The sequence below is a fragment of the Neopsephotus bourkii genome, unplaced genomic scaffold (assembly GCF_033783945.1).
Source record: "Neopsephotus bourkii isolate Nb327-2 ecotype Australia unplaced genomic scaffold, CSIRO-AGI_Nbou_v1 NB_962, whole genome shotgun sequence".
Classification (NCBI taxonomy): domain Eukaryota; kingdom Metazoa; phylum Chordata; class Aves; order Psittaciformes; family Psittacidae; genus Neopsephotus; species Neopsephotus bourkii.
Genome location: NW_026901456.1, coordinates 10,664,571 through 10,689,256, shown reverse-complemented (window position 1 = coordinate 10,689,256; position 24,686 = coordinate 10,664,571). Strand labels below are relative to the sequence as shown.

At 36.0% G+C, this 24,686-nt stretch overlaps 1 protein-coding gene across 13 annotated transcripts in view; it reads right to left on the bottom strand.

Moving 5' to 3' along the window:
* The window catches only part of CASK (calcium/calmodulin dependent serine protein kinase), a 197,748-nt gene that overhangs the window by 27,053 nt on the left and 146,009 nt on the right, over window positions 1–24,686 (bottom strand). For all 13 annotated transcript variants that reach the window (XM_061359328.1, XM_061359325.1, XM_061359327.1 and 10 more), the window contains 6 exons: window positions 17,400–17,477; window positions 16,029–16,109; window positions 10,660–10,848; window positions 10,138–10,216; window positions 4,692–4,777; window positions 2,801–2,869 (listed from right to left, as the gene is read on the bottom strand). In XM_061359328.1, coding sequence (XP_061215312.1) covers window positions 2,801–2,869; window positions 4,692–4,777; window positions 10,138–10,216; window positions 10,660–10,848; window positions 16,029–16,109; window positions 17,400–17,477 — 582 coding nt within the window. The remainder of the gene's footprint in view (window positions 1–2,800; window positions 2,870–4,691; window positions 4,778–10,137; window positions 10,217–10,659; window positions 10,849–16,028; window positions 16,110–17,399; window positions 17,478–24,686) is intronic.

Genomic DNA, 24,686 nt, shown 5'->3' with positions numbered 1-24,686 from the left:
TTTAAAACATCATATATATGTAAAGGCATTTCTTCTTAATGAAACAGCTTAAGTGTTTCACAAAAATGACCTGAAATTTACTTGGAGTTACTTGGAGTGTTTTGTCAGTACAAAGTAAAAATGCAAATGTAGCTGAAGCAAAATGCTTACGCAGCTGGATAAAACTGAAACAGCAAATCCAGTCATCAGCCATAAGAAGAATATGTTGCAATAATTACTTAAGTTCATATTTATGTAACCCTAATTTCCTGGGTATCTGAAGCAGAAAACATCCTGGTCACTGTGTTATCTCAGTATCTGAGTGATTCAGGTCATTTGCCACACCAATGGCTAAACAGGTCATCTCAGAGCAGATCAGCCAATCAGATTTTTATACAAGGGAATTTGTAAGTATTATGTATTCAAGCAAAATCTGCTCCACAAAATACAAAGCCTGGTAACTGAATGGAAGGCATGGGTGCAGGAAAAGACACAAATCCCTAACAAACTTCAAATTATTCAGTTGAGATTTTGGAAACTGCCTAGTGACACTGAAGTGCCATTACATACTATAGGGACAAGACTTCCTAGATATGCAAAAGTGGTTTAATATTTAGAAAAACACCACTACAACATTTCTCTTAAATGCCTACAAAAGAAGAAAAATATGGCAAGTGAAATGTAATTCTCAATTAGTTAAAAAAAAAGACCATCCTGTGCATCTTGTGTATAGAGGCCTACAGACAGCTTCTATGTAAAAGGCAGATCAACTGTGATTCTACTAATATTTAGTCTTTCTTATTCAAGACGGTTTGCAATCCAATGACATGATCATGGTAGGAGACTCAAAAATCCCCAGTTATCACTTTTGTGTTATACTCCTCTTCTGGTAAAACTATACTATGTGTGCACCAGTCTGTGACTGAAGTGGGGAGGATGAGGCAGGATGGGACACCAAACACAAATTTATACTAAAATATTGCAAAAAAAAATACCTTAACTAATAAAATTATACTAACAGAGACCCAATATCTCTGAATTTATCCTGCTAGACAGCATGCAAAGCAGGCTTCCTGTGTCTTAGTAAAGTGTTTCAACATTCATTTTTCGTCTTTATCAATGGTTAAGAATTTGATTCATCATCTGAATCACAATCCTGAAAAATTCTGTAAAAAAAAAATAAAAAATATTTTGTACCAAAGGACCAGTGATGCTTTAATAAGGTGATTTAAAATTGTTGGCTTTTTGTGTACACTTTTAACAGCTGAAAATCTAGCCAAAGTCATAGTGTGGCTGAGCAGGTGGCACAGATTCAGCCACCTCTGATTAAATGAAAGCTAAATGCCATAAAGTGTGATAATTACACACGCTTCCCCTACCCCGTATTTGATCACACATTTCTAGTTTTGCTGGTTTTTTCCAAAGGAAAGTAAGAGTCCATTTTTCTCATCCCTGTGAAATAAATTCATTAGGAACCTAAGGACACAAAGCTAAGGAAAAGAGAGGACTGGCTACAGCTAAAATGACACCTAATGGTATTAATTTAAAACTTTACGCTGAATTATTTTTTCCAAATAATCATCTTCCCAGCAGGTCTACAGTTTCATCGGTTTCTGTAAATACTGGGAAGCAAGATAGCTTTTATTATTACTATTTACAGCATTAAAGTCAATATGTAAATTTGTCAGCACACTCCAGAATTCCTATTTTTTTTTCTAAAGCTTTTGCATTTCATGAAAATCTTTTGCTTTCATATTTATATCTTTTAAGAAAATCAGCCTCATAGGTGAAAATCTGTCAAACCTTCTATCCCTAAAACCTTTCAGTTCTTGTACTTCTATTAGAAGTACAGAAGGCAACCAAAAGGCAGTAATTTTTTTCTTGCAAACAGATTGTTCTGATAATCACAATAGCAGTTTGTGTGTGTTCTAGCATCTGCTGAGACACAAAAACAATTTGGGTGAAATCACAGCTCTAATTAAGATAAGGTGCTTGACTTCAACAGGGACTGTGTTTCACTCTCAGAATTCTAATTCGGGAACTGTTTGCGCAGTTAAGCATGTGGCACAGAAAGACTGGCATCATCTACCTACTGCATATGCCATCTGTATGCTTAAATTGGAACAGTACTCTGAAGTAGCATTTTCTAGAATTTAATTCCCTTCACTTGCAGTCTGGAACATAACTTTGTGAGCAGAAGGGACTTAAATGTTACTGTGCACAAACCATAATACCAAGTTTCTAGTTCAGCAAGAACTCACTCCAAATATGTTTTTCTTCTGTAATGACAACACCATTCTTTCATGGAAACATAATATTAAGCCACATGTAACTGTTACAGACAACCATCACAAATTTACCTCAACAGGGTTATACAGAAACAAATTCTTCAATTAACCCTTAACAGCCCAAAGCAGTAAAATAACTTGCCTAAAAAAACAATTGTTCCTCAGCTTAGGAACTTTAATAGACTTCCTGGAGAATAAGTTTAAATGGTAATTTATTTTAAAGGGGCTTAAGGGGCTTCCTAAGTGCATGAGCTGAGGATCCCCCTTCCTTTATTTCTTTTTTTTTTCCTTTTTTAAAAAAAAAAAACAGGCTGTAAAGAGTTAGTTAAGGTGCTGATGAGATGAATATGAAGGCAGGGCTGAGTAGGTAGGTGGGACCTACTCGTGTTCCGTTATCTTTGTTGTAAAATTGGTGTGCGTGATCTAACAGGACAGGCAGAAACAATTTCCCAGAAAGCAGTAACATTCAGCCATCAGCAGGCAGTTAGTTACAGGATTGAGGAAGAAATGGGATGGTTCATTAAATTCATTACCTCACAGGATGAAGATTGCGTGCGATAACTTGGCACAATCTTAAAGGTAATACTTCCACGCATTTCCCTCTGCAAAAAGAGAAGCACTTCTTTAAAGACTAAGATACTCAAGATAGAATCTGCAAATCACTAATGTTTGAAAGGAAAGCATCGTAGTTTGAGAGCAGCAGTATGTTTTGCTAGAATAAATACACAGCAAAGCTAAAATGCAACGATTAATTTGCCATATCACTTATAAACAAACATTTAAATTTCCTCTCATTCATCTAAAAGATAAACAAACTTTATTAGTTTGTTAGCCTGCACAGATTTTGAATGCATAGAACCTGGAGCTGTATTTTCAGGTGAGAGATTCAGAGACGTGTAGGTTTCTTCCATGTCAATCTTCTCTCTGTAGGAATACTAAAGTGACATTTTCTGCCCTTTCATCATATATTTTAAATAGCAAAAGCATATTCACGGTTTCTGAAAAGCTGCATGTATCTCCACTAAAGGCAGAAATGTAAGAAATAGTCTTTCATCAAAATGGAACATGAGGTCTGCTAGTTTGCATTTACTATGATGCAAGAATATTCATAACAAGTAGTAACTGCAGAGTAGCAGTAGATCGTGGCAACATACTTGCTCAGCCATATTTTCTCAAATGACAGTTTGAATGTAAGTGTCACCAAATGTCTGACAACTGCAGGACTTCATCTGGGCAGAAAGGTAAGCAGATCACTTCAAGTAATCTTGGGAGCTTTTCCCCTTTCTCCTGTCTGGCTTATTGTGAGCCAAAAAAAAAAAGAATGCTATTTGCTTGGACTCACTTAAGTTTGTCTATATGGTTCTGGACACAACAAAAGAATTAGTGATATCATCCAAGATCCCAAGGTTAGGGCTGCATACAGAAAAAGTTCGCAAGTTATGGAATATCAGACTTTACTAGCAAGGCCTAAGAATGAGTTTTCCTGCAAAAAGACAAGACTGTCTGAACTCAAAATATGTTGTGTTTTTCTTTTTTTGTTTTCCTTTCTACATCAATAACTATCAACCACAATAGTTACAAATTGAAAGAAGGGATGTTCCAGCTACATGTGAAGAATATATTTTTTCTCCATGATGATAATAAGTATTGCAACAGTCTGCCTAAAGAGGCACCTGTCCTGTCAAATTTCTGTCTTTTGATATTTTCAAGGCTTAATCTCACAAAGCCCTGAGCAACCTGGGCTGCATTCAATGTTGAGACCGCTTTGTGCAGGAGATTACACTGGAGACTTTTGAGGTTACTTCCAACTGGAATGGTTCTATGATTTATTGTCCTTGTATCTGTGTAACAAGTATATCAATAGTCAAGAAATGCTTATTTTTTCTCATAGTATACTCAGTGACTACACTTGATGTAGACTGAAGATTTAAAACAAGGGCATGAAGTTTACAGACTACGTTGGGATGAATAATAGGAGGAAAGCAGTATTTTTTCCTGTTATGTCCACCAGAGAAAACAAATTAAACTCCTGCATTTCAAAGTAAACTCAAACACTACAAAAACCTTTCTAAAACACAGAATTGTACACTAAAGTCACCTGCCTGAAGAGTTTGGGGAACATCCATTACTCAGATTCCTTTTAAGAGCTGGTCAGATGTACATCTCTCAGGAATGATTTGGTATCAGTGACCTTATCGCTGGGACTACTAAACTGAATAAATAAGATGACAACTGGAGGTGCCTTCTCCCATTCCTGGGTATGAGGTGCAAAAAAACCCACTTCACTAAAAAACAGGGAAGAGCCTGTAGAAGTCTTTCACAGCTGAACACAGGAAGACTTTGTGTTACATACATTAGTAGACTATCAAGAGGAGAAGAAAAAAGGATTTTGTAAAGAACATGAAAATGATTTCAGGCACTTACAAGCATTTTTTGTAGTTGTTCTACAGTTTGATTTGCCACACTGATTCCATTTATTTCTCGGATCTCATCCCCTACATGGAGCGTACCTGCGGGGTTAATGAAACACACAATCACCTCAAACATGGTTTTTACAAAATGAGCTAATTGTAAGACAGTACTAATATTCATAAAAAGGCATAAACATGAAACAACACTAAAATAAGGTCGTCGGTAGCTATTACGAATCTGTCTGTGCAATCAATACACCAGCATGAGAGGCGCAGGCACCCTATAAAGTACATGTGAAAGATATAAGTCCCTTATACAAGGACACTGCAAAATTGCTCACCTGGAAAAGAAAGTCACATGCAAGTAGTCAGCTGGAAATGTTCAACAGAGATATTCAAATAGTATTTTATCAGATGACTACTTAATGCCGTTTGGTTTCTGGACACAGTCTTAATATTATCTGTCAGATTGCTGTATTTTTTCATTTCTCTGATTTTGATATACCACAGTTACCGTATGCATTTTTTGTATGTACACTTAACTTCAGCTTGAATGTGAATGATTGCTGCGACTACCTACAATGTCAGATGATGAAACAAAGATCTACTTATCTTAGGCAAGTCATAAACTGATCTGTTGAAGCTGGGATGGGAATGGCATGCTACAACATGGCTCTAAAACACTACAAAAGCTAAACAAGGAGAGGGCAGTGAATGAATTAGTTATCCTTAGGAATAAAGCAACCTAGGAGGTTCGTTTTGGATTATAATTTCTGACTTGAGTAGCTCAAGCCCACCCAATTCTCTATCAGTTCTCCAAAAAAAATTCCATGGTTTATTATTAGCAAGAAATGTTTTTTGTATATAATGAATCACAGAATCAACGAGGTTGGAAAAGACCTTTAAGATCATCAAGTCCAATCTTTACCTCTGTACTGCCAAGTCCACCACTAAATCATGTTACTATGGGCCTCATCTACACAGTTCCTGAACACTTCCAGGGATGGTGATTCCACTACTTCCCTGGGAAGCCTGTTGCAATGCCTGACCACCCTGTCAGTATCGTTTTTCCTAATATCCACGCTAAATCTTTCCTGGCGCAGCTTGAGACCATTACCTCTCATCCTACCACTTGTTACTTGGGAGAAGAGACCAGCCACTTCCTTGCTCCATCCTCCTTCATGTAGTTGTAGACAGTGATAAGGTCCCCCCTGAGCCTTCTCTCCTCCAGCCTAAACAACCCCAGGTCCCTCAGCTGCTTCCCATCAGACTTGAGACCCTTCACCAGCTTTGTGCTTTTCTCTAGACCCACTCTAGCACCCCAGTATCTCTCTTGCAGTGAGGGGCCCAGAACTGAACACAGTATTTGAGGTGCGCCCTCACCAGTACAGGGGGATGATCACTGCGCTGGTCCTGCTGGCTGCGCTATTGCTGATACAGCCCAGGATGCCATCAGCCTTGTTGGCTGCCTGGGCACAGGCTGGCTCATGTTCAGCAGCTCTCAGTCAGCACCTCCAGGTCTTTTTCCACCAGACAGCTTTCCAGCCACTCTTTCTCAAATATGACAAGACCATTTGCTTCACATACATTTCTTTCTACTGTATGATTTAAATAATTTGTTCAAGTACCCTTTTCTAACTACCGTACCTAACACAACTGCTGTACCTAATATAAATAATCTTATTTGGAAAACTAGCAACTGTTAAACAGTTCCTAAATGAAAACATACATACAGTAAACTACCTGAAAAAAAGTTAAACAACTTGAATCCTGAAAAATCCTTAAAATCCTTTCCTGAACCAAAGTAATCAGTTTCTCCAAAGAATACCATGCAAGTACAACTTTCAGCTGGACAAATGTATGAAAACTAAACTGTGTTCCTGCTAAACACAAGCACAGCCTAAAAGATAAGAATCCTGAAAAGCTCTGTTCCTATGATTTCCTTTGGATTCTCTTCTGCAAAACAGAAGCTCACTTGGCAGTGCTACAGGGAGTGCCCGAAGTTCACAAAAACTCCTGCTACTCTCAAGAGTCAGTTCTGCAGCCACATTAAATGCTCCAAACAATTCTTTTGGAACTGATCTGCTGATAGCAAAATTTTATAAAGGACTCATCACAGTGTTTATCACAATGAATAGTTTACTGAATGTGAATGCAACAGTCCTGCATCTGAATTTCAAATCAATCTAGTTCACATCTAGAATATTTACGACCAAACCTCTAGGAAAACACTTTGAAAGTTCATTTCTTTTCATGTTTTCTCAGGAAGCCATTAAATACCCAATTTTTTAAAAAATATTCTAAATAAATGAGGCTTTCCTTTGACTGTATCATGCCAAAATTAAACTGTGTTTGCATTGAGTGTAATTGTTATTAAACAATAATAATACTGCCCTGGAACAGTATTAAGATTCTTTAGCATTATTCAAAATATAAATCTGATAGGATTAAATATTAGAATGAGAATCAGAGTCAGTAATATCCCTGTATCAAATTATTTCAACAGTGCACTTAAATGAAATTCCCTCTTCTGGAGCATTCCCCATTTTTGATATTCTGACAGAAGTGAATATTGTTCTGTTTGTGCCTGGAATGCAGCAGTATACACAAAAATTGGGAATAAAGCATGGATATTTAGTAGTAGATGGTCATTCTGTTTTGGGGAGTGGATGAGCTAGGAAACCATAAGAAGACATTTCCAGTCTCAGGGAAGAGGCTATTATTGTTCTGTAGAAAGTTTATACTTTTCATAAATATTCTTGTTGGAAAAGAGTATTCTTGACATCTTTTAATAACGGGGGTTCTGTACCATTTGTAGCTCTCATGATACCTTTGCTTAGCCATCTAATTTTGGTTGCTTTTGGTTCCTTTTCTATTGACAGTGCAGTGTTTCTTTAGAACTTAAACTATTCATGACTTATTGATGTATAACTCATTTGTAACAATAAAGAATGGATGTATTTCTGGAGCAAATTATTTCCTTCTTTGTCTTTGCAAGACAGAGTGAGGACAGTTTTAGGAAGTGTGTACTGTTGCTCTGCATAGAAGTAGGAGAAATCCGACCCTATTAGGAAGAGCACAGAACAAATTCTTCAGAAACATGTTTTGTAGCCAAAAGGAAATTCTGTAGCTGAAAAGTGAAAGGCTGTGAACATATAATCATATTTTCACCAAGTCCTCACATAGGTTTTGCTAGAGTTGAAGAAACATTACCAGATGTATAAGTGTTTTAAAAATTAGTGTGAGATTTACATTAAGATTCTTCATTAATGTAGCATTGACAATGTACAACTGCTGTTTTTCTGGCGAGGATAAATGAGCAGACAGTAAATCCTCTCTCTTATTTGGAAATCTTTTAAAACGCCATATTGGGACCTCTTCTTAAATGTTTTCACATTTAAGCACAGATGCCCCAAAACCAGTCAGCAGCAAAAATATGGGTTAAGGTACTGAGAGCTACTGAGAAATCAGGCTATATGCAGATCCCCTGAAAATAATATTTATAGTGTACGTATTCTAAAAAGAATCCACAGGTAAAAACTGAATGGACAACTGAGCTAAATTAAGGCACAGACACGAAAGTGAAAGCCAAGATGTAAATAAAAGCCTGAAATCTAAGGTACATTCATGTACTTATCCTACAAGAGCAGACAGGTCAACAAAAAGAAAATTTTTAATGGCTGAAAACTGGTGTTTCGTTTTCATTAAGCTGAATCCTCTGACAGGTGCAAGTAGATAGCATCTTTACAAGCCTATCTTCCCACTTTAACCTTTTGAATAGGCACAACTATATTCAGCAGGACTAGGTAGAGCTGGCATAGAGATAGAAGGCAGACATCACAGCAGCTACAATTTTGTGATTGGGAATTATGCAGTTTGTACTTAATATTGCTAGATCTGAAATTATACAGTTCCAGTAACCCTCCCAATAGATCTGTTATCTAGTCATTGGTGTTATGCTCTGGCAGTTTTCCATACAGAAAGGGAAGACAGGAGAAACAAAAACATACCCCCTTCTCCCACCCTCTCCTCCCCAAATGAAAGCCACAGATCCTGTCAATAGGATTCAAAGACGTGTCCTGCTCAAGATCACTGGGAACTTGCATTTATATTGTTCTATTCAGTAAAAATATTCTAAATACAGTTATGTTGAATGAAACAATGAATGAAAGCATCTAGAGCACTAACAAAAATAGAAACATGCAGAAGAGCTACCTTAGGTGCAGCACATATAAAATAAATTAAGATTCGCAAATCTTTAGAAATAAAAGACACTGTATAATTAAAAAGAAAATATCAGAGTGTTAATGGGCATAGGTGGTTTTTTAACCACTTTTAACAGGTTTTAGAAGTTTTAGTACACCCATGTTATGAAACAGTCTTGTGAAAAAATTCTGTGTAGAGATCACCACTAAGTACAGTTGAAAGAAAACCATTTCCTGTGAATCTTAGAGCAATCGCCTCGTAAAATTCACTTTTAGAAGCCAAAAACGTTTCAGTTCAGAGGGTCCTCTAAGGGAATATAGAAGTCCATATGAATTCCATTTTTGCTTGTACAGAACGTTTTATCTTTCCTGCTTATTGACAGGTTTGATCATATCAAGGAGACTAAGTGAATATATCAGGAAAAGGACTGCTGTACCCTTTCCCTGTTTTATGTTCTGTCTCCCTAATTACCTGTTCCTAGCATCCTTTGAAACAGAACAGCAGACTAGAAGAAACCTTGGTCTGACAAATGATGAAAATTTGTGTATTCATCAAAAGAAGAAGATGGCAAACTGTAAAAACTAAAGTAACACTTCTAAGCTGCAATCCAACCTTGCAGCGAACAACTTAGTGGGAAGTTTATCTGTTTAAAGTAGGACAAAGCCCAGCTATTTTTTTTTGACATTTGATCTGGACACACAGAATGGAAAAAGTAGACTGGACATGAGAAAAGATGTGTGTGAAGTGTTTGCTTTAGTAGTGAAAACTGAAAACAAAGATTCAATTTCCAGGCACAAGAAATGTTTTTTATTTCAAAAATCATTTTTATGAGCCTCTACATCAAAAGTACAAAGATGCTGTGTGAAAATACATGGAGAAATTTATTTTCGTTTTGATTGAACAAAGCTCTTTCATTTTTACACGGAAAAGCACTGTACGTAGTCAAGGGATTTTTTTTTTCTTTTTTAACAGAGCATTAAATAAGTATAGCTCCAGAAGTTATTGGCAGTTTAATCTCTTATTGAGCTGTACTTCCTTTACCCTAGTTAAGGCCTACATGAAACACAGTGGGCTCTCATCTCAAAACGCAGACTGGAAGGTAACAAAGGTGCTCATCTGGACTCCATCCAGATAGAGGTACACTACTATGGAATAGTAGCAATCAAAATGAGGAGTACAACCATTACACAGTTTGTATAAAATTATTTAAATAAGTGTGTTTGAAGACAAAGCTAATAATGACAAATAATTACCTTGCCGGTGAATCATTCCTCCGTGCATAATTCTTGCCACAATGCAATGGTTCAGCTCATTCATTTTTAAAGTGATTCCCTAGAAAGAAAAAAAAAAAAAGAAGCTTGAAGGCAGGGTATAAATCCTAAGGTTATTATAAAAACTTTGCCACTCACTTATATATGAGCAATGAAAACAAATACTCTTTGTAAGTGAAGATGCAATACTTTAATACATGAACATTCTGGTTTGTTAAAGATGCGATTTTGTATTACAGTGCAAAGTGCCCAGTTTAGTTAAAACCTTAATCTGCTGTAAGAACTACAGGGTTGTTTTTAAACACAACCAGCAGTAGTATGAATGCATACAAAGCATTTTAAGTGAAGTATATACGCAGGAGAATACGTATATGCGATGGCTGCTGAACTATACCAGTTATATCCGCAACTTCACTTCAAAGTGCAGAAAATGTCATTAAAATCATTATAATACAGATCTTTACCAGCACAGAGTCAAGAATAATACTGAGGTGTCCTCCATACCATTGGTTCATCTGTGTTCTTCTGGAACTGCACCAGTCGAACTCGTGTTACATTCTCCATATCCATATCACCGTTGGCGCTTTCTGGAGAATCCCCGTTTAGGTATGGAGAGGTGGGAGGAGGTGTAACTCTCAGCGCTTCATCACTGTAAACTTCATGTGCCACTACATCATGAGTTTGAAGTAAGGCCTAGAGGAGATTACAGCAACAAAATATCAGATTTCCATAATCTCTGATGCTAACCACTCGTTTTTTTATAAGTATTTTTGAAGCTTTTTAGAAATTAAAGGAAATCCAAGATATTTGTGCCTGTCTATATAGGAACTTTTCCCTTAAAGAAGGTTTAAGATAAACTTCAGCAGACTGCAAATGTGTACACACAACCCTAGCCTTTAAAATCTGCATGAGCAAACCTGATTTTCTACTGTAGATGTCTCAATAAGAATGATGCTGCTTCCCTTTTCCCATCTTTTGCAAGGTGTCAGAATTAAGACATTTTTATTTATGTGCCTAGACACAGAATTAGGAAGCTAACTTTCTGAGCAAACTGTTCTATAGTAATTACCCTAACAAGATGGAAAGCTATTCAGATCCCGTGGTATTTTATTCTAATTAAGACAGGCTGTGCATCAGTTTTGTCTGAAAGAATGAAATACTGTTTTTTTTTGTTGTTTACTGCCATAATCACTTCCATATTCTCCCCTTCCTCCCGAGCACAGACCCAGCACAACCCACATTGCATTCAGAATGCCTGATAATAAAAATACCATCTAAACCAATAAACTGCTCAAATAGTACTTTGTTGGTTTTATTCTGTTTCTTAATGTAGAGAATGGTACAGCACATAATTGATTAAATGTCATTTCATATCTGCATTCAACTCTTAATGAGTATATTATAGCAAACTTGCTTCTGTCCAAAAGCTAGATATGATTTATATGTGAACATGCTAGTTCTACTCCTATACTGACTCATCAAGCACCAGACATAAATCCTGCTGCTATACCCAAATTGTTATGTTTCTCAGACATGGACTGATAAATCAAGCCTAGTTCTTGCAGTATCTCCACAACAGTAGAGATATCAGTGACCACTGCAGTTAGAACCATATATATTATAGTTCACATCCTGTTAATTTTAATCTAAATGCTCATAGCTCTTAACTTACAAAACCCACCAATCTTGCAAGGCTTTAGACTGACATCTAGAATTTATTTTGGCAGAGAAATCTGACTCTGCGACATATTAGTCTTCAATTAAAATGTTGAAGTAGAACTTAAACTGAAAAAAAGTGATAAAAGCTGTATTTCTAAAGTGGAATCCAAGAGAGAAATGGGAGTTTCATGGCCTCTGCAAAATCCTGGATTTGTCCCCAAGGTAGGAATTCTAAAGTGTACCAATTTATAAATGGTAATTTCATAAACAGTTTAAGTTTCCTTTCCTCAAATCAGTTTCAAACTATAGTTTGGAATTCAGCATTATAATGATAGAATGGAATTCCCTAAATTAGCAAGGCTCTGCCTGCATTCCTTCCTGTTTTTCTAGTGTTTCAAGCCCACCCACACAAGTACTGCTTTTAGTTAAATACTAACCTGTATCTGCATTTTCTGTTTTCACCTTATTTTGTCAACCGCTAAGCTCAAATTTGCAATTCCTCTGCATTGGTCTGTACTACTAAAGCAACATTTTGGATTAGAAATCTGGACCATACATGTAAGTTAAATCACTTTAATAAATTCTTAATTTTACTTTTTTTAATTGGGTGTAAACTTATGTGTGAATACTCCTACACAGGTTTAGAGATTTAGCTTAATTCTCATTCTAGAATCTGAAAACTGTTTGCAGTTGTCCCAAATAAGGTAAGAGCAGCCGTGTGCAAACATGCATTAGCTCTGGCTGTTACAAGAAACATCCACTCTAGGAGTGAGTGTGGTCCTGGCTTCGTGTGCAAGTGCTTTATAACAGAGTAAGATAATATTCTATGCTTCCTTCAGCTCTATCTGTTCAAAGCTACTCAACTTCATGCACCTGCCTGTATCTGTTATGCTCTCCATGCTTCAACTTTACATTTTTTATGTAATTCAGGGCCTTACATTTGTTTCAAGTCACATATTTGCCTTGCTTTATACTATATTTATAGCAACAATATACACTTTGTAGGAGGTTAAAGTATGGTAGTTTGAACATTTTTAAAGGTTCATAACTATACTAGATTATTTCTGAATGTGTTAACAAAAATTAACACAAATTCAGAAACACCAGATATTAAAGTACAGCAAGCTCAGTTTAAATATTGAAAACCTTTAATATAAAGACTGCTATTGGACTTAAAGATACTAATTTTCATGCATTTCTGTTAAGTTTGATAACTTTTCCTGTCTCCTTTTCATTTGCAAAACACCATAATCCTGCTGAAAACTAGTCTAGTGAGAACAACTGCTTTCTACTATATTGTAGGATCATTGTCTGTAAAGAACAGTGTAGGAAGGCACATGATGATAGCTAAACCTTCAATATGTAATTAAGTAAAGTTCTCCCAGTACAGCAAGCATTTCAATTGCTGCCACATACTAAACACACATAATAGAACCTTTTGAAAATAAAACTGGCACATTTGAAAAACTAGTTGTGTAATGGAATAAAAGCTCCTTGAACACAACAAATACAGTACTTGATAATCTTTAAAAGAATTCTTAAATTAATTATTCGCTGGAAGATCTCTATGCAAAATTTACATACGTTTGTTTAAAATAAAATGTTAAGCATGTACAGACTAAATTAATAATTCACTCCCATACCCATGAGGCACCCAAGGATAAACCAAACCTAAAGCAAGAAACCTTGAACTTTAAGATCTAGGTGTTAGTATGTGTACCTACAAATGCTTTATTTGCTTTGGTTTTGTAAAGGCCTACACATAGTCTAAACCACTAATACTGTGTTTAAGTACATGATTCAGACTATACTCCATTGTCTTCTGATCAGGTATACACATTAGATAATAATATAAACAACAGTAAAATACAATGCTATCATACAGGTGATAATACATATGATCCTACTTGTTACACTTTATTGCTTCAGACACTGGTTAGCAACTTACTAACCAGAGTATTGCTCTGTACAGTGTTTGGTAAACACACTGAGTGTAGGCTGACAATACTGTTCTATAAGATTATTTCCTTTCGCAATGGTATCTATTTCAAAGGCTTCGACTCCGAAGGAAAGTTTAGCATGATACAGAAGAACAGCTCTGTAAGGTCTGCAGCCTTGTAAGAGTTGTATCCAGAAGCAGGACTGGGAATGATGGGAGAGGATGGGATTGCCTCTGACATCTGGAAACTCTCTGGTCTTTCCTGTCTGCACCTTATATCCTCCCTAACCTGGACTGTGTGTTTGTTCCCTTGCTTCTTCTGGCTCTGACAGCATTTAAGTTGTCCCTAAATCTTTTTGCTAAACGGATCACTGTTTTTTTTGAAGCAGTTTTCTACTGGTTTGGCACAGTACAGTACCAAAGTGTAGTGCAAGGGAGAGGATGAAAAATGGGGAGAGGGGATATGACTACATCAACTAGCAGTTTAGCTTGGGATGCCACAGACTAACTTACTGAAATTATTCCTTATCAAAAAACCTCTTTACTGATTTGTAGCTTATTCCATATAAAAAAAGCTACCCCAACTTTTTATAAAATTGCAGCAAAAGAATTCTGACAGATGGTTTTATGTTTAGGAAGATACCAGGTGGAAATAGGGATACCTGTAAAAGATTATTTCCAGCTCACTTTTCCTATTGCTTGATTTGATACACAAATGTTTTATATACCACATTCATTTTTATTGATGCCTACTCTGAAAATAATTCATATTTAAAAAATGGTCTTTCTTCACAGTGCCTAATGTTTTATCAACACTGTGTGGTAATGATGCAAAGAAAAAGAAGGTAAATCAGATGAAAGTAGAGCACCAGAGGGTATTATTCTTGGGGTTTTTCCTTCCCCCTTTGTTTTTTCCTAAATATTTCTTACAATACAGCTAAGTACCATTCCACCTTGTCTTATGTTCTATTTCAAGCAAGTATTCCTGTCAAATATTCAACCAGATTTGTTACAGACTTCAGGATAGGCATCATCTCCAGGCAATAACATATGTTGCTAAGTACAACATAAAAAGCCAATGTCTGCATTAGCAATTAGCATAATGAAATAGGAATGAATCGGCAAGTAAAACAATTGGGTTAGTTAGGATGTGATGTACGCACTGAATATGTTGCAGAAGTGATTACTTCTGACCAGCTTCTACCTTGCCTTGTGGACTGAATGCCCATCAGATGCTGGATTACATTGGCTTCTGGAGTACATCTTTGAATTTTATTTTAGCTGAAAGGAATCTAGTTTGCATGCTCAGGGCCTTTACATGATACAAGCCAAAGCACTATAAGGTAACAATAAGGAGATTAACTTCAAAACACACTCCTACTCTGATTATAAGTACTAAAATAAATACACCCAATGCTACAGTGGCCATCAAAAGAACACACTGGGACATGCAGCTATCCAGATTTAATCTTATACCTGAATATGAGGTTTGTTTCAGCTCATTCTTTGCTGGAAATTAGGTTTATCCTTCAGACTTACTGTAATTCAGCTTTCAGGTGAGCAAATTCCACAAAGCCCCCTGCAATAACCCTTGTGCAAGGAAAAGTCAAATTCATGATTTTAAACTGACAATAGTGTACAGCAGATTTAAGCAAGCACTTTTATTTCTGAATTTATGAACTTCATCCACAGCATAAACAGAAGAAATCTTTTAAGCAGTTTGAAAAGACTGGGTTTCACTAACTTAAATGAAGTTATTAAGCAGTCACATCCCAGAACTTAGGATAATTACTGCCAACAAATCAGGTTTTTGAAACAGACACAGTAGGAATTGATATGTAACTAGATTGTAGAAGCTACTGATTTATCTTAAAACAGTGTTGAATAAACGCTTATTTTGCAATGTATTCATTCACCTTTATCCTAACAAGACATTGGAAGCAAGAAAAATAAGGATCCCAGTTCTGCCTATGCAAACCCAAAAGGATTCGCTCTTCTTTCTAAGTGTAACACAGCTCCCCTAAAGAGAGTGGAATTGTTCCGTAATTTGATTATTCCAAACTATTGACAGTTTTCAGCACAGTAATGGGGACTTACTAATAGTAGTAGTAACAGTAGCTATTTTGCCAGACCAGCAGAAATATTTATGAATAGGTATACTGTATTATATGCAGTTTCATTACTTGCAGATTTTAGGGAGAACTTCCTGAACTTAAGTTTTCTAGTATAAAGAATATGATAAAAAATAAACCGAAGAAGAGTAGCATTTGCTTACCATGAAATGAGGTTGTGTTAAAATACGCTTTAGCTCCTTTGCATCATTGTTCTCTGGGTAACATGAAATTTCTTCCAATACCTGCAAAATAAGCAGCAGAAATGCCCATGATAACCTTCTTTAAAATAAAGCTATTAATCAAACAAATGAAAACCCTCACTGATAAGTCAGAATATCTATAAGAATATACAAAAGAATATTTTTGACAGGAGAGCACTTAAGAGAATGTGCTTCTCCAAGAGAATAAAATACCTCATTTCGATTTTCTTCCTGAGAGAGATTAAAGCAGAAATTTGAAAGAAACATTTACTCTTTTTCAATTGAAAGTATTCCTCCAACATCTAAATATATGGAATCAGAAAGGAAGCGCTAATAGAAGACACACATCACCAACACCAATTGCTACTTTCAACGCACGATCTCAATTTATTAAAATAAGCAGTTTAAAAGCAGAATTAAAAAGACTCATAAGGCCTTCTCCCACAAATTCGATTGTTAAAGACATCAAGTGTAGGTGTAGTCTATCTGCTATCTCACCTCCAAGCTCCAGATTTTGTAAAACTGGAGCCATACTTCAGCTTATCACTGGGGGAAGGAAGAGGAAGTAAATAAGCTTTAACCCATTTGCCTGCAACCTGATACTTACACCTTTATTTTCACATGCAATTACTTGGAAAACAAAAGCCGAGTAATTTACTTCTGGAAGCACCTTCCAGGATTAACTTACAGAAAAATTTGCAGAATAGGACTCCAGGGTCTCTATCAGTGTGACTTCAGTTACTACACACTGTTTTAAAGTCTTCCTGTTCATTCCGTTTTAATAGAACTATAAACAGTGTTTCCCTTTGACACTACCCTTAAGAACTGTACTTACTTATACTGATAATATAGAATACAGCTATTTTGCTTTTACTACTTGTAATAAATAAACAAAATACTGTCTGTCAGGTATAGTTATGAACATATGTGTCTTTCTAGGTCTGCTTTTCTTAGAGCTACCTATGATAAACTTAGTTTTTGAATTTAAGGAGCTGATACCTAGAAATGTGTATTTTGTTGTGTGACTTAATCATATAAACATGAAATTTCTGCAGATAAACTGAATATTAAAGATACTGCATTTACCCAACAAGAGTATTTCTTTTAATGCTGCTATTGTTGCAGCAAAGGTTAAATGATGAAACTAGGTAATGTATGTAACACAAACATAACTCGATGCACGTTTATGTAACTTAAATAAGCAACAGTAGAATTCAGAAATCAGATTATACAACAAAATATGTATCGATGTCTTAATGAAGAAAAAAATGTTTCACTTGAAATACAATCAAACTTTCAAAGTAAAAAAAAAGTATAATTTAAAGCCATTACCTCTTTGGCTCTCTGTACAGCATCACTTGGAGGATTCCTGATTTGTGGTGAAGATTTTGTGTTTATTTTATCATAAAGCTGAAATAACAGGAAAACAAACTTTTGAAATCATATGCTACTTTACATAAAGTAATGATGAGTGCTAACAACAGCCTGCTTATGTTACCAAAATTAAGATGACTGTTAAACTGCATGAGCCACAGATGTTTTATATACAAAATCTAGCAGCTCAGGGTTTTGGCTTTTCATTTTTAAACATTTCCAGATTTGAACAGTGCCATAGATTCAGAGTTCATAGGATGACATGGGAAAGTTCAAGAGGTTAAGGGATTCTGCAAACCTCCCATGCTTTTTCCACAGATTTACAGAAACTATATTCTTCTACTAGAAGTGATCCTATGACTCTCAAATAAATGTTGGGAGCCATAAGTTCTGCTATAAAATCAAATTATTCTGCATATCGCGCTTGTCTCAATAAATCAAAGTATCAAACATTCTGAACAATAATTTAAATAAACCTCAGAATATGGGAAAATGCTCTTGAAGACAGCAGGGTACGAAAGCCAAAATCTTAGAAGAGAAAACCAAAACTTCCCAAGAAGGAGTGCTCACAAAAAAAAAAGTACCCTTATTTTTACTAGGATTTCCTATTGGACAGAAGAATGCCAAAGTATTTAAATAGGAAATTGTAAACCTTCCAGGTTAATTATTTGCTTTGAAAAAACTTTTAAAACCCCCTAACTACGCAAAATACAATAGAAGAAAGGTCTGTCTTCAGTTTTAAAATAGGGATAGATATTACAGGCTTTCTTTCATACAAACCTAACAGACTGTGTAGATTTCAAAGGAATAAATGATACTTACGAACAAAAAAGGCATTGCAATAATTACTGTTTTCAAATAGAAATCTTTTGGCTTACTTTTCAAATGATATGAAGATGGACATGCCTGTAGCTATTCTTATTTATGTTAGTTGACTTCTTTGAAATGTTAGACAGAAAAAAGACACAAATTTCTATTTTTAGAATATTAGAGAATTTTTTATCACAGTGAGGGTGGTGACACTCTGCAACAAGTTGCCCAGGGAAGTTGTGGAGCCTCTCAACTTTGGAAATACTCAAAATCTGACTGAAATTCAAAATAGCGTACATAAACAAAGATTCAAAATACACAAGGGACTCTTAACACCTTTGGCATTCCTAACACTGTAAAGGATGAGTTGATAAGAACGCCCCATTTAGGCTGTTCAGCAAGGGTTGCTCAGAAGCTTGCTTGGAGAAGCTTACAGCTGCATGGGTTGGCTGAGGACAACCTCAGGTATTTGAAAAAGGGAATCTTGTCATGCTGCAGAAGTGCTCTCTTGTATTTCTCATGTGAAACACTATTCCATTTTAGAAGGGGTGCAAATTGCAATAAATGCAATCCAGTAGCATCATCATATTTTTCCTTTTGTTCTCTAACAATCTATCCCACATGCTGAACATTTCAAGTCCATATGCAAATAAATAAAGAGGAAAGATAGAAAAGTCAAGCCAAATCAGTTTCTTCCACATCCAACAACTTCACCTTGTGCTGCCAAAATACTTAACAGTTTCAGCAGCATTGACCACTGGTGAAGACTTTAAATTACAAGCTTTCTGCTACCTTGTAGTTCAGGAGACATTTTAGCTGTATACACAGTTATTTGGTTTTTCCTTTTCTTAAATAAGTAAACAAAACATACGCCAACTCCAACAACTCCAAACTGTTAAGTATCACATTCATGCAATTGTTAAGAAACTGCATTAAGTACTGAATACCAAGTGCAGTAGGAGCTGATACCCAAGATGAATACTATTGATTGTATTTTTCTAAGAGTCACACATACATCCTGTTCAATAAAATTGTAGAAATCACAGAAAAGATTAATGAAATTAGTTATTCTAGCAATTGTTTAAAAGCTAAGTTGCTGAAGTTGCTGACTACTCAAATTGCTGTTAATTGTGATTCAAAAGAACCGGTAGTTTACAGAAACAATTTTTTTCTCACTATCATGGGAGAGTTATCTTCTGAGACTAGGAAGAAGGCAGAAAGGAAAGTAGAAAGCAGTGGCTCTAAGACTGTTTAGAAAAAAATCAAGGCAAAGTTCAGACTAAACAAGGGTGCATTTATTTTCTCATGCTGAGGCATGGCACTTGAATTTCATCTTCCAGGAATGCTACTTACAGAGATTTGCTTCCAAAGCATCAAACTATTAGGAGGGACTCTGACAGTACTTAAAAGAAAAACCTTCATATTTTCATTAAAGCTTAAAGCCTATATATTACCCAAGACACAGGATCCATTCATTGTTTCTGGAGGTGGAAGACAGCCTCAATTAGAGAAAGAATGTATTTTTAGTAGCTTCCCTAGCACAAGCAGATCTCTTCTAGAGAATCTTATTGGGTACTTTTACCTTCAAAGCTTATTACAGTGGAAGGCACTCATTCCAGAATCTAATAGAAACACCATATAAACAGCCTACACCACATTACATTTACCCTGACTATAATGTGTTTTTCTCTGTCCAATCTTGACTCTAAAACGCAAGAAGGAAACAAAACACACAATAAATTTGAAAAGAAACTTGGAACTTCTCCAACTTTAAATGCACATTTAAATGGTGAATTTCTAATTAAAACATGGCATGGTTGAAACGGTATACTCTAATTCAAATTAGTTCATGAAGTTTTTAGCTTACAACCAAGACACATCTTTAAAATCATAGGAAGTAATAGTAAGTGAACCCAGAAACAAAGCAAGTATTTGCTTAATATTTACATTTTTTTCAAGATACCATTTCAGCAATGCTTTCACAGAATTTTTTGGGCACTAAAATAAATGTAATTCTAAACTGTCTTGTTTGTATGGACTCATAAACAGAAGGACACATCCAGGATATTATTCTGTATTCTGTATTTCCAATTTTAGTAATTGTTTGTGCAGTCTGGACAGAATTTTTTAGCATTATGTTATGAACACTATTTAAAAAAACTCATTAACAATAATTAGTCCTTATTGGTTACAGAAGATTATTAGAAGTTTTCTGTCAGAACACAGCAGAATCTGGCAAGAGGAGCAAAGCTTATGCTCTGCATTAATGCACCCAAACTGGTGAGCAGTCCTACTTGTTTTGCAATATTTGAAAAAGAAAGATTGTTTTGCAACATTTTTCAAGTATTTTTGCACTTAAACAGCAGCTGTAGCAGAAGCAATTAAGAAAAAGAAATGTGCAACTCTATAATTTGACTCTGAAGGCAATCTGAATTTAGAGGTTTCATTTTGACACATGAAGAATATTTGTTCCCTTAGACATAAGAATCTAGCACACCTTTAAATGGATGTTTTACAAAATGTTCAAGAAAACTGTGAATGAAACCTGTTTGCACACATCGTAGATTAAAGTAAGCATTAATGACCATTCCAGCCAAGCCTCATATACTCCTGTGGTACAGAATATATTAACATGTACAGTTAGCTACACAATTTTAATCACAGAAAACCAGCCTGTTTATAATGCTGCTGTTTTTCAGTAGCCCTGCAACTCTAAGTCCTTCAGGGACCATGCCAAAGGTGGTTTCTTATGGAATAGAATAAAGCGGTTCATTCTTCACTGTCCTCAACAGAATGTTTTTTTATGTAATACCAACAGACTGCTTGCTTCTCAGTCTCACTTCTCAGCATCAATTCTGCATTTGCTACACAGAAAATCAGAAAAAGAGCTTGCTATGGAAAAGCTTAACAATCACAACAGATATGTTAACAAAACCTGATATAACAAACATTAATTGACATTATAGCTAACTAATAGACTAAAACTACTTCTTAAAAAGACACATTTTGCTTAAGTTTTGCATGCTAGAAAACAAACAGTATGAATAGAATACCCACAAGAAGATGTGTCACTACCAATTGCCCAGCTTCGTAGGAGTTGTCTTCTATCTGTACAAAGCGAACTCGTTTCTTCTAATGTTTAAAAGCAGACAGCCCAAAGCCTAATCCACAATCAGGCAGGAGAGACAAAACAACAAACTCGTCTCTTCTGACTAGTTTTTCAGATGTGCAGAAATTCCTTTTTAACTGTTTCCTGTAAGAGGAGTCATAATACTGCCCAAACACAACCTCCGTTCTGTGTCACACTGAAAAATCTAGATGCATCACAACTAGAAGAAATTTAGCCTCACTGTCTGCTCAAATCTTGAATGCAATCAAAGCTAGATCACACAGTGAAATTAGCAGGTATTTTATCCAAAATCTGGAAGTTACTGTGATGCAAAAGAGAAACTTTTGTTGAAACAAGAGCTACTGAACTCCTAGAGAATAAAATCCCCTGATTTTTCAACACAAACACATTCTAATTCAGACAGATATATACTGGGTTGCCAAACTCAGGTATTTAAATCTCCAAACTGAAACATCTAAAAATAATCATTAAAACATGCAATTACAGATTTGATTTTTGATTTCTGAACAATATAATATATACAATACAGTGAGATTAGAGGACTGTTTTTCATCACTTTTAGGTTTTGTACCATCTAAAAATTCTTGGGTGGAGGTGCTGCTCCTGCACAGCAACATTTACTAACAAATAGGCTTGTTGTTCTGTTAATTTCACAGCTCCCTATCATGGATCTCCATTTACTCGAGAGGTTTCATGTGCTGCTATTCTGAAAGAAATCCATGATCCACTGAATGAAATAATATTCACAAGCAGCAATATCAAAGAAGTGCTAAAATTAAAAAGCCAATTAGATAACTGATAGACCACCTCATTCTTTCTCCCGTGAGTTCTGTTTCATTTCTCCTTTTCAGTGTAAAATGTTGTAACCTTCCTATGGGTGCCTCCTTCCTTGGGATTCTATGCCTTTATCCTTGAAGGTAACAATTCCTACTGAAAAACACACTGAGTAACAAGCCCACAGTCAGCAGGGCCTTTATCTTCAACTTTGTTTAAGGACAGTTTGTTCTTTTAAATCTCCTGTTTCTCACAGTTAATGTCTGTGTCTGAAGCTCACTGTTACAATTTTAGCATCAGTGACCCAACATTCATTTATAATGAGTATTATAATTCTACAGCACACATTGTAATCCCATCTTGTATGAAAGTCTGAAACTTTTTTAAGACTCTATTTTCTAGACTCTAAAGCATTACAGGTTTCAGCTCTCCACAGCTTCAAACTTCTTTGTGTAATACACTTATAGCAGTACGACCAACCTTTGCATTCAAATTCCTTACACTGTGAAATGCTGTGCAATGAAACAGTGACAAAAGCTAACTCAATAGAAAGCTTCAGGAAGTAATCTGCTAAAATGAAGTCTCCCTGACACAGTATTCATAGAACAAGACAGTCTGAAGCAGTACATTAATTCTGTCTGAACGGGCAAGTATTTGCTTCTGTCATACAACAGAACTGACAGCTGCCATCGCTACGACTTGTTAGCTCAGACTTTCAGTAACCCTGACAGAGCTTATGTTAATTTGAAATACTCAATTTCTTTCTACATATTCACGTTCATGCAACATATGAATTGTTTTATGCAAAAAAAAAATAATCTTACAGTAGCAAAGAGAACTCTGAACTTCACTTTATTTATGTGATAGAACTGAAATAAGCATTCTCTTGATTTTTAGAGGAACACTTATCTGCAAAATGTAGGCCAACTGTAATTTGCTTTTAAAAGTCATCTGCATTCTTACATATTCGTAATGTGTTACTTGTAGAATAGAGTTACACTTGCTGCTCCCTGTGCCAGAAATGAACCAGACTTTCTTAAGTCTTTACGTAAAACAACAGGTAAGGAAACATCATGCCAGGTAAAGTCAATAACGCTATGGAATTTTAACTTCAAGATGCTTCCTTTTGTTTGGAACCATCCCACACTTGGGCTTCTTCACTTACTTTAAATCAAGAACTTTTGGGGGGAAGAAGACAGGAAACTCACCTAAACCAAGCCAAATATTTTTCTCTGTGTATTAGTACAATTCCCTCTGCACATGATTGCAAACAATGGGACAACAAACACTGCAGGAGCAGCATCTCAGTAAAGCACAAATTATCAAGGTTCATTCTACTGAGGATGAATATAAATTAAAGGACAGAAGGGGACAGATACATTATCTGTCTAATAAAGGTGGAACCCTGAAAAATCATAGTTGTCTTTTCAGAGGGATTACACATCCCCCCCAAACCCAAAGAAGTGCACAGCCAAAGAACTGTGTATGCATTGCCTCCATAGTAATCCAAGGGGTAAAAAGAAACCCAGAAAGAAATCCTCCTCATTGCCTTCACAGGGTCTGTGTATTAGTAGCAATTTGGTTACTTGACAGTGTCCTTGTTTCTGCTGAGACAGTTAATTTTCTTCCTAGTAGCTGGTGCAGTGCTGTGTTTTTGGCTTTAGTCTGAGAACAATGCTGATAACACACCAACGTTTTAGTTGTTGCTAAGTAGTGCTTACTCTAAATCAAGGACTTTTCAGTGTCCCATGCTCTGCCATTGAGGAGCTGCATAAGAAGCCAGGTGGGAGCTCAGCTAGGAAACCTAACCCAAATGAGCCAAAGGGATATTCCATACCATAGTGTGTCATGCTCAGTATAGAAATTGGGCAGAGTTGGCCGGCAGCTGCCAATTGCTGCTAGAGGATGGGCTGGGCATTGGTCAATGGGTGGTGAGCAACTGTATAGTGCACCACTTGGGTTTCATTCCTGTCTTTTCCCTATTATTATTGTTACTGTATTTTACTTTATTTCAATTATTAAACTATTCTTATCTCAACCTGCAGGTTTTACCTTTTTCTGATTCTCCTCCCCACCCCATCGAGGGGCAGGTAAGGTGGCAGTGAAGTAAGTGAGCAGCTGCATGATACTTAAGCTGCCAAGGGGTTAAACTGTGACAGACAGTTGGAAGGAAATCATACAGCCCTTTACCAGTGTTGGCAACAGGCAAAGATGCCAAGTGGCATTACATATGCTACCACTCAATATTTTATCACCCAAATCTTACATTGAAAGGTTAAGGTATATTTTTTTCATTTTGTTGTGTAGCTAAATGTTGGGATATCTGTTGTATCTATCTTTTGATCAAAAACTTCAAAAAGTGAAAATGTGTCTAAGTTTAAATTCTCTCAATAGGTTACAGTCCTGTAGTGAAACCGCAGGCAGTTGTGAACCATGGGGAAATCACACAAAGTTCAATCTGAAACTAGGACTACACAAATCTGTGCAGCTCAATACTCTAAATCCACTGTGCATACATATGTGGGTGTAGC